At 37.8% G+C, this 11382-nt stretch overlaps 1 protein-coding gene across 2 annotated transcripts in view; it reads right to left on the bottom strand.

Moving 5' to 3' along the window:
- Positions 1–1138: 1138 nt before the first annotated feature.
- LOC104596320 (protein transport protein SEC23 C-like) overlaps positions 1139–11382 on the bottom strand; it is a 71995-nt gene continuing 61751 nt past the window's right edge. The window contains exons 8-13 of one of the 2 annotated variants that reach the window (XM_010257398.3): positions 9131–9208; positions 8264–8425; positions 7874–8137; positions 5882–5986; positions 3217–3365; positions 1139–1540 (exon numbers count right to left, since the gene is read on the bottom strand). In XM_010257398.3, the coding sequence (XP_010255700.2) occupies positions 3225–3365; positions 5882–5986; positions 7874–8137; positions 8264–8425; positions 9131–9208 (750 nt within the window). In that variant the 3' untranslated portion in view covers positions 1139–1540; positions 3217–3224. The remainder of the gene's footprint in view (positions 1541–3216; positions 3366–5881; positions 5987–7873; positions 8138–8263; positions 8426–9130; positions 9209–11382) is intronic. The other variant, XM_010257396.3, reaches the window with a different exon arrangement.

The raw sequence follows: 11382 nt of genomic DNA, 5'->3' as shown, positions 1-11382 counted from the left end.
CTCATAGTCATAGGGATAGAGAACTAGGACTAAAATGGTGGAATGTTTTCTCACAACTATCAACTATGATTACACAACACATGGGATTTGTTTATCACAGAAAGAAAACCTCTAGTCTTCGGCCTGGAGAAGTGTCTCCAGACTCCACCATGCTTTAAATCTTCATTCTTCGCAGAATCTTGCGTGATTGTCGATGACAATGATGAGATGAGACTGCTTCCACAAAGGGTCATTAGCAGATCCACACAAGTCATCGCAAGCCATGATTTGAGGATAAAGACATGCCACTGAATGGCAATTCAGATCTCCTACCAACAAGACACTAGAGCTCTACATTGAGAAATGAGAACATCTCCCCATGAATGGTAACATGCAAAATATGAGAGATATTCTCAATGTACCGATGTAGTGAGGCATGGGTAGGAGATCCAAACTGACTGAATGGGCTAGATTAACTAATCCGGATCTCCTACCCACAAGAATCCTGCCCACATCTACCCCCATCAGCTTTCGAGCGTGATGACAATTGTGCATATCCATGAAAACATTCAAATGGTCGGGAACATTTCTATTACCCAATATTCGATATTAGCTAGCATTCTTTCAAGTGGGATAATGGAATCCAGACACTATGACTGGGAGGGTCTCCAATCCTCCTAAGTAGAGCACTGGGAGTGGAAGGGACACAATCCACATCTACAGGTCTATACTTCGCCGGTTATTTGGATAGTTCATGTGAAACCGTGTGGCTTTCAACATTGCATAAAAGTGAAATCGGATGGAGCAGTCGGTCATCACATAAGCAATTCAAATAATCCACCCAAGTTGAATTATATAAAATCGTTCAGACTCGGTGCCTCAACAAATCCATATGGTGATATATTATAGATTATGTCCGAACTCCTTATATTTAGCATATCGGTGATTCTGAAAACTGATACATATACGTCGATATGCACAAATACATTGCGACAATTTGAACCTTTCATACAGGTATTGCGAGGTAGTCTAGTGCTGTCTTCAGTGCTGATGATAGCTGATAAACGGGTTTCAGGCATATTTAACTATTGTTATTTGGGGAATCCAGAACTCCACTTAATCAATTTACAGAAAAAAAAAACTCCACTTGATCTAATTTCAGAGCAACTATTATGTAAACCAAATGGCGGTATTAAGAAAGGGGGCTATATTGACTCCACTACGTATGCATGCATGCCAAAGAGATGTGTGCATTAGTCTTTACTTTTCATGATAAACATGGTTTTATTCAACTGAGACAGAGCATAAACCGCTCACATCTACATCTCGATCTCCAGAAGCGGCCCCCCTTGGAGGGGTTACAAAAAGACAAAAAGTGTACATGTCATCGTCAAATCTTTTCTTTAGTGACCCAATCTGTTGCTTGATTGGATTCATCCATACTGTATGTGATCAGCTTCAAGCGATGGAGGCGCTGCATCATTTCTTTGCATTCCGTGAGTAGGATGTCCAGCCAACAATGTCGGGTATTCTGAGCCTGTAGCACCTGTATCACTGAACACTGAAGTAGAGTCAGACTCAGATTTCTGATCATGAAAGCCAACGTTAGAAGCATAACGTAGTCCTTGATGAATGGACCACGGTACAAAAAAGTCATTTTTCTTGTAGGCTTGGTGTATAATGCATGCGTTTAAGGCCAAGGTCCAAGAGTGAGAGTTTCTCTCTACTATTCCTAGATTGCAGACGATCAGACGAAACGAAATTGTGCCAACTGCCAAGAAGCCAATTGAGGAGATTTGCCTCATCTGACTTCACAGAATTTGCATCCATTCATTAATAGAACTTCACCTCGATAGATGGCAGTTAGACACCACCACATGGTTCTTCCTTGATTAATCAATTGGGTGGGGGTTCTACTCAAAGATCCTCCTAGGTCACCAACCTTACAAATACATACATCATGGATCAAGACTTTGAGACTCTTTGAAGACAAACCAGACTAACCACGGAAAGTCATTATTCCCTTCATTGATCTCATCATCTTCGGTTAGTGGCCATTATGCTGATCTCCATTTGGTCTCAAATGATCAACAAGTTCACAGTATGCATTAAAAGACCATAGTTTTAGGTATCACAAGAGTTTCGGAAAGATAGTTTTAGGAGACTATCAGGTATTCAGGTTACACTTGGGAAGTGTTGGGATATGCTGGAATAATTAAAAGACACCTAGATGTGATAGGGAAGACTACATAAATATCACAAATAAATCTAGAGCACATTCTACAGCTCAATTGGCTACAAATAAGATTTAAACATAGAATAACAACTTCTATGAAGTAAAGTTGCAATAATATACCAGACGTTAAGCAATTTTACTTTGCATTTGTATGCAATTAAACTCTACTTAATTTATATAAAATGCTTTCACATAAACCAAAATGCACATGAACCCAGTATTATAAACTTACAAGCATAAACTAACATATTATAAACTTGAATGGTAAACATACATTATAAATTTATAATCTACAAGGGGTACAAAAAACCCATAAATCAAGTCAACATAATTTGCAAAATATTTAATTCTTAAACATTTTTACAATTACTAGCATAAAATTTTTAATTAATATCTTCCACCATCACCTTGTAAACAGTATGCCTTTTGTTAAATACAAGGACCAATATTTTACTGAAAGACCCTGGGGAAAGTTGGGCTGGGTTAGGTTGGTTTTGGTCAACTCTAATCCAATCCGAGTTGTTGAATCCCAAACCCTAACCCAAACCCAACCCAATGATTTTGGGTTGAGTTGGGACCAGGCTAACCAGGCCCAAGTTGCACCCCCTATGGGTGATAGCCTGCAGAGCTATAATGCCAATAAAGGGACTTGTCGACTGAAGGAAAGCTGAATGAGATATACCCAAAAGGTAGCAGAGAACACATAATATTCCATAAATTTGTTTTACTAAGGAATAAATACAAACCGCCTCTTGTGATCTTAAACAGCCTTGATATCCAACTTTAGGGAAAGCTCAAGAGATTGTATAGTGAAATTAAAAAAATGAATATTTAGAAAGGCAAAAAGGATTCAGAACATACAACTTTTGTACAAATGGTGGTGCTCAACCCAAAGCATAAGTCAACCAAAATAGGTGAAGATGAAGAAAGAAGGATACACTCCAACTTACTGTACAAAGAAAACAATGAGTTGTACATAAATGGAGGTAGCCTTCTCATACCCGAATTACTATTGAACTGCTAGCCTCTGAAGATGATCCAAGAAGACCTCAAAACTGACATCATCTGTGAAAATGATATCTCCTCCTGGTGGAGGTGAGGTAGAGTTGTATGTGGCTGAAGGATTCAATTTTGCCAGAAGAAAGCGGGCCTGCATTAATTCACAGTATTGTTAGACAAATACTAACACCAATACCTACTTTTTTTGTTTTCTTTTCATATTTTTTATTTTTGGGTGGGGGACAAGGAAAACAAGCACAGGTACTAGTGCAGAGTTTGTTTGAATATGAATATATCATAATTCAGCAGCAACATGTACAACTCAACTATTCAGGTGTTTATTCTGTCACATGCATGGTTTCAAATGTACGAAAAAGCAGAACCAACAACAACAAAAACAGAGGGTTCAGAAAATGAAAACAAAAACAATTTTATACATAAGAAAATATAACATATAAGACAACCATAATGACCATAACCACAACCTATATGCCAAAGAGCATTATAATGCAAATATGCAATTATGTTCATGTATCCTAAATGATGTATCATATAAATTTAGAATCCACTTAGAAACCAATTGTAAGATTTTTGTAATCCTTGAAACCTCTATTCTGACCTTTATGTTTTGAAGTTAGCATCACGTGCCCCCTCTACTGAAAATGTTACCATTCAGTAGAAAACCAATAGACGTAGCAAGTATATTCTGAACATAACCTTGTTTAATTATAGGCCAAGGAAAAACTGTAATATATTCCTAATGGTGTGATAAATGACAGTCACAGGCTTCCTTGCAAGATATGCCTCTTCACTGATACTGATGTTTCAAAAAATAACAGCTTTTCAACAAGAATTCAATTATTCAACACAATGACCCAAGGGTTTAGTCCCCTAAAAAGGTATTGGGTTTGAATTTCTAATGCTAATATGCCTCCACTAATGGGCAGGTAGAATGTGAACAATAAGAGTGTGGTAGATTGCAAAGTGTGTAATCCTTGGATAGGTAGTCCTTGGCCACTTGCAAGGCATCCACAGAAGACAGGGTATGAAGCATGGGTTTTATTGGTAGGAAGCAATGTTAAAGAAGGATTCAATTACAAGTTGCAAAGCTTATTGTCTTTGTCACAATCTTTATAAAAAAAATCCTAACAGGATTGGATATGGATGAACGAAGCAGTAGTGTGAGAGGTACAGGAGAAAGAGGATGGAGTCAGAGATTAGATTCTGTAGGGGGTCTCAATTCGGGGTTTTGATTTGTTATCGAGTTTCATATGCTGCCTTGGTTCTTTTTTTACCATGTTAACTGTCCATTTTTTGGTGTTAACTACCAACAAGTGACCTCCATAAAATCTCACTCTAAGTCTGGATGAAGATGAAGACTTCACCCACTGGAGATGTCATCCATAGAGAAGGGGTCAAAAACTTTCAAGGATTTCACCAAATGCACCACTTTCAGTTAAAGATTCTCTAGACCATGCCCTTTTTTTTTGAGAAAGGTAAGGTAAAATTTTATCAAGAGAAAAATATTCATGGTTCAAGAAGCCACCTGCCAGAGCACTACACACAATGGCTCCGCAGAAGCAACACAACTTCTCTAGACCATGCCTTATTGAAGATTCTATTATTCTAAATGTCCAAAGTACCATTCCGCTTCTGCATTCTCTTGGGTACGAAAACGAGGCTTCGAGTATCATTGCCCTTGGCTTAAAGGTCTTTATGTGGCGGGGTTTGCAATTTGGAGTTTGTGTTTGGTTTTCTCCTCATCTTTGTTAGAGGTGTAAAGTGGGTGGCCCGCACAAACTGGCACAGGGCCGTCATGGGCCGTGCTGCCCTCCCCGATGAAAAATTTGGGGGTCGGCCTAGCACGGCCCATGGCCTGGGCCCGTGCGGGCCCGTGTCATGCCGTGGGCCGAGCCTTGGGCCAGGTCGGGCTGTGCATCGGGCCAAAGCTATTTATTTTAAAAAAAATTGACAAAAAATTTAAAATTTTAATTTTATATGAATTTTGTGTATAAAATTGCTTATATATGCAATAATTAAATAAATTAGTATAATAAAATTAAAAAATATTTATTTTATATAATATTATATAACTATATATAAAATATATATATACATATAATATAAAAAATATATAAATATATAAAATATATATGGGCTATGCCGCGGGCTGGGCCGTGCTGGCACGCGGGCCGCAGGCCCGGTCCAGCATGGCATGGACCTCCATGTCGGGCCTGGCACGACCCGTGGTCCTTCGTGCCATGCCGGTCCAAAATCGTGCCGGGTCGGGCCGCGCAGCCCGACCCAATTTACACCTCTAATCTTTGTTTCTCCTACTTTGCTTTTTTAATGTATAAATCTCTAATTAAAGGTCCATTAGCCAATGTTGGTCCAAGATATCTGGGATCTTTTGGGGGGGGGGGGACCAGATTCATACCTAAATATTGGCATTTTCTTGCACACAAATAGCAGATCTTAGATTTGAACCCTACATTATCACGCTTGTCACCCAAGATTTTACCATTTCAATAGGCAATGGACCCTTGAATAACCCTTTTATTATTAATTAAAAAGATGATGATCCACAATCTGTTGTATATAACTTAGACATTTAAATATTTATTATTGACACTTCATTGGTAAGACAAGTAGAGTGAAAAAAAGAACCTGGGAGCCATGTTGATCACAAACAACTAATCGAGCAACTGGAAATCGCTCCTTGAGTATTGCATCTGCATCATCACGGGGAGCTTGCAACAATTGTGCAAATGCCTGCAATATGCAGCAATTTAAAATATCAGAAAGAGGAACTGAATTTCCTTGCATCACTGCATTGCAAAAGCCAAACTATGTAAGATAACAAGTTGACAATCATATTAGAGTCAACCCTACACAACATGTGGCTTTAAAAGGAACAATAATGGGGTGGTGATTGTGAACTCTTGGTTTAGAAGTTATCACATGATTAGTCTCTTTTCCAGATTGGATTGCAAACACAGAAAACATAGAAACAAATGGCATTCACTCCATTTATAAGAAACCAAACAGCTTAATTTGCAGATATAAATGCCTTCTCCAAGAAAAAAAGTACCCAAGATTTTGAACATTTTCCCAAGAACGGGAGATGTGTTGAGGTTATCACATCTTTTTTCTCAAGAAGCACTTCTCATAAAAACAAACAACCAAATTAGGTTTCCATCTAAATATGTACTCCAGAGGTTAGAGTTCATAAAAAGAGATAAAGATAGATGAGGGCTTGCATTTTTTTTGATCAATAACAACACTTCATTACTTAATCACAAAAGTAATTACAGTGAGGAAGATAAACTTTCTTATCTTCCAACTGGAGCTTAAACTCCCAAGAACAAAAAAGAAAAAAAATTACACTTGTGCCCAAAACATTGACTCCCTCTTGACTCCTTGCTTAGCTAATCCATCAACAAAAGAATTAGCTGATCTTTTCGCCCAGCTGATCTTAACTTCCATCTCTTGAACCAGCCACCTAAATTTCCTCCTCTCATTACTATACATCCATAATCTGCTATTTTCTTTATTCAGCCACCCTACCACCACCTCCGAGTCCCCTTCAATGATGAGTTTTCTTATATTCATCTCCTTAGCTCTTTGAACTCCTTCCAAAACTGCAAAGATCTCAGCCCTGAGAGAGTCACCCACTCCAATTGGGCCGGAAAACATGGCTAAAACAAACCCATTCTCATCCCAAAACATACCTCCAATCCCCAATTGTCCAGGATTCCCCCAACTACTCCCATCAAAGTTTTAGTTTTAAAAAGCCGGCTGGTGGGGGAGTCCAAGACACACACAAGACTGCTTTGGTCTGGGTGCAGTTAGCAATCTCACCCCACTTCCTCAACAAATCATCCATTGTGAAGTCTGTAAACAGCTTTGAAGATTTCAGCCACTGTACTACCCTTATATGGATCAGTTCTCTCTATTCATTGCTTCTTTTTACTTCAGAGAAGATTCTGGAATTCCTTTCCTCCCATATAGCCCAACATACTGCAGCCCTCAAACATCTCCACATGGTCCTTCCCCTTTTCATTCGGCACCTGAAGAAGGAAGGGGAAAAAAGGCTTTGCAAATTTGATGGAGGATTCCATCTACACCCAAAAAGGGATAGTGCCCACACCCAAATGGATTTGGCAAACTGGCAAGTCACCAATAGGTATAAACCAGTCTCCCCATTCGCTTTACAAAAATAGGTTTGTCTCTCCTCTTTGAATTAATATGCGAAGTTATCCCAACAGGACTAAGGAAGTGAAAAAGAGAAAGGGTTACTAAAGCATTTTATGTGAATCACCAAATTTCCTCTGATATCATTTCTACAGATACAGTTACCATTTAAGATGGCTTGAGATCATTTCCACATTTGTTAACATATAGAATATGCATGGAGCCTTAACTAACTTGCTGTACACAACAAAATCACTTTACTAGCGGAAAATGTGGTGTAAATAGATGCATTTATAGCATTTCAAAAGCCTGCTTGAATTGCAAATTGTCCCTGAACTGCTTTAGGACCAAAAGACTGGAACCCATGATGACAGTTCAAGCATACTTTCACCCAGAAATAGGTTCTGCCATGCTTTTCATCTATACAAAAGTTGTTCTTTATGCATGCAAATTTATGGTATTTACCTTATGTTCTGCTTGATCTTGGTATCCAGCTTTTCGCCATTGAGCAATAGTCACTCCATGAAAGATAACAACAGTAAAATATGAGTCCAGTAGTAGGATCCTATCAGCACCTATGGCAGCCACATCAAGGAGAGCTGGTTCTGGGCCCGTATGGAATGAATAAGATATCAATGACGGCTGAATCATGACAACTGAATTGGAAACATTTTCTCGGTTTAAGATCATTCTGAAGTATGCTGTTTCATCTGGGCTATTGTTAAAAACCTGCACAAAATGGATAAGCTGTTATTACATAGAGGATTATGCAAGTATAGTACTGAAAATAAACATAGAAAAGTAAATCCAAAGAGAGCCTAAAATATGCAAAATTAGCTAAAGACGGTAATATACCTGGACAAACTGAGAACGTCGCAAATGGAACATAAATTGTGGAAATATTGAAAACCGTGGAGATAAGCTAAATGAGGATGGACTATCTTTTTGATAATCACCAAAGCGAGAACATAGACGTATCAATGATCTATCCAGCCATCTGATAGGGTCAAATTCAGCCTGCTTGGAAAGAAAATCCTTCAATCACTAATGAGCACCAGGACTATGGTTGCAATGATCAAGTAATGATTAGTTCAGGAACAAAGTCCAGTTCTTTTTCCTCAAATGAAACAACCTCATTCAGTTTTATTTGGGGGGGGGTCATATCATGATGATGTATGTGAATTACAACATCGGGGTTGGGTAGCTACAGCTACCCTAACAAAAATGGGTTCACAGCTTGCAGATTGTACATATCATTCCTTTTATCAAATATTAATGAAGTTTCAATGCTAACAATAAAAATAATGCTACATCTCCACTCTCCACTATTTTTTTTTTGAACTAACCAATTAACAGAAAAAAATTAGAATACCATGTTAAATAATTATTTTGCAGGAAAGAGGCAAGAATTACAGGCATTGCAGTGAAATTGCAGAGAAATCCCATATTAATTTGTAAAAGATAAACATACTTCTCAAAGGATCCTAAATTACTACAAGCATGCCTACTCAAGCATATCCCTTATAAAACAATGACAAGGAGCTTGTAGGCACTCAATCACCAAAACTATAAGACTATTTTTTTTTTTTTTTTGACAATTAAACAATCGGACTTTCATTACTGAAAAAGTGAAAGTTATGCAAGCTAGATTTCTAGGGCACTAATTTTAATATCCAAAACAAACTATTTACTTTATAGGACTCAACAGTTGGTTTATAATACCTCAGTTTCCATTTTCGAAGAAACTAGGCGTGCCATAACCACTGCAGCTGCTTCTTGGTCAAACCCAGCAATTAATTCCTGTAAAAGGGTTGTCAGTTGCATATTGAATTCAAATCTTAACAATGCTGGAAATTTTAACTTAACAAAAGGAAAAAGACTACAATCTCAGCTCTCATAGTTTGTTATATGTAACAAGAACCTCCACAAGCATTTTCACTATTCTGAATGACTGTTAAATTAACCACAACATGGTAATAGGCCAGGTGAGGTGCACCCCACAAAATGAGCCTCACTGCCATACATCTTTTAAAACAGAGCCACATAACCTTATTTGCAACTAGCTTTCAGCCACTACTCCCTTTAATGTGGTTATACAGAGATTAAAGAAAAACATAAAACAGGGCCCTCTAGCCATTTGTGATCCCAAAGGTGTACAAACTTGCCTGTCCAAATATCAGGGTATAACATTGTTATGACATTCAATGTACCCTAGAATACCAGACTAAGATCCACAACCATAAAATTCCAAAACCTCCAAGAGTTTCCTTCCAACTTCTAATTGATAACATCCATATTAGATGACAACACCCATTCTGGCTAATTCCTTATTCTTTTTAAGAGTAAAAGACTAAAGAATTTATTAGAAGTCAGTAGAGAAGGCAGATGAATAAAACTCCCAAAAAGGAGAGAAAAATTCTAGATCTGTAAAAGAAATGATTGGATAACCCTAACATGCATAATGCTCAACTAACAAGAGAGATCTTTTATATCATTGTTTTGAAGGTTCATTTCTGCTTTTTGTGTATTATACCATGTAATGTTTTTTAATTATCACCATAGAACAGATTTTTTTCCGCTTTTTAAACAGTAAGCATACCATACTATATAACATATAATATATATTTTGATAAAATTTTTAATAAAAATACTTTAATTTGTCGATTTTCTTGTCTTACAGTCTCCCATTATTTATTCTAGAGCTTTGAATTTTAGTTATACTTTTTTCGAAACAACAAGATAGGGCCATTACTAGAAAAGGAGGGTACAAGAGCAGAATTGTCAACCCCTGAAACAATTCAGAAAGATTCAAAATAACTTCCAAAAGTGACCAGAAAAATAATACAAGCAAACAAAACAGAATGCCACTTGGAAAAAAAGCTCATGTTGTTGGCTCCCAACATAAAGACCCTCTCCAGCCCAATCCCATTAAGCAGAAGGAAGGCTCCAAATATAAAACACTCCTCTCCTGTCTCCGGCCCAACCGTAGCCTCCTCATCTATGATCTATCAAGGAATTAGCTGATGTAGGGATCCAGCTGAAGGTGTTGAGCTCAAAGCCAAGGACCCATCCTCTCTCATGTAACAACATGAAAACACTGGAGGATCCACACCACATCCACTAAGCATTCATCTTCTTGTTGGTTCTATTTCACCCTCTGCAAATTTGCTCAAAATAATGGAAAGTATCACAGCAATCAACAACAGTCTGAATCAGCCATCAGACATCAACTGTGGGTGTACCAATCATAAGGCCCTCACCTGCGATAAGAGATTTGATATCTCTTTCCATGGTCTACATAAGAACAAGAATTGCAGCTTCAGTACCTCTGCATTTTACACCAATAGCAACTCCTCTCAGTTTGATCAAAACTGGTATCCAGATTCTGGTGCAAGTAATCATATGACTCCCAACCTTCACAACATTCAAATCCCAACTGAATACGATGGTTGAGATCAAGTAAAGATAGGAAGCACTTCAGGTTTGAGCACATTGGAAACACCTATCTTTCTACACCTTTGTGTTCTTTTCCTTTAAATAATGTTCTGCATGTTCCCAATCTTTCTAAGAATCTTTTGTCAGTTTCTCAGTTTTCAAAAGAAAAATGATTCTTTCTTTGAATTTCACCCAAAATTGTTTTCTAGTGAAAGATCATTCTTCAGGGAGAGTTCTTCTTCAAGGGACCAATAGGAACAGGTTGTACGAACTTCCATTTGACAGTAGGGTCTCCCAACATAATGGACATTTGCAATTTCTTGTAGGTGAACAGGCATCTCTTGGTCACTGGCATTCTTGTCTTGGTCATCCACCTCTCAAAGTATGTCGCAATGTCCTTAGTTGATTTAGTTTACCAGTGTTTACTAATAATGATAATGCTACTATTTCCAATGCATGCCAGTCTTCCAAGAGTCATTTGTCTCCTTTCCCCTTTAACTGTCTCCAAAGCTCCATTGGATTTAATATTCTCTTATGTG

Source organism: Nelumbo nucifera, chromosome 1 (genome assembly GCF_055504915.1).
Source record: "Nelumbo nucifera cultivar China Antique chromosome 1, China Antique-T2T, whole genome shotgun sequence".
NCBI classification, from domain to species: domain Eukaryota; kingdom Viridiplantae; phylum Streptophyta; class Magnoliopsida; order Proteales; family Nelumbonaceae; genus Nelumbo; species Nelumbo nucifera.
The sequence above is the reverse complement of the archived record's forward strand: the minus strand, read 5'-3'. Positions and strand labels throughout refer to the sequence as shown.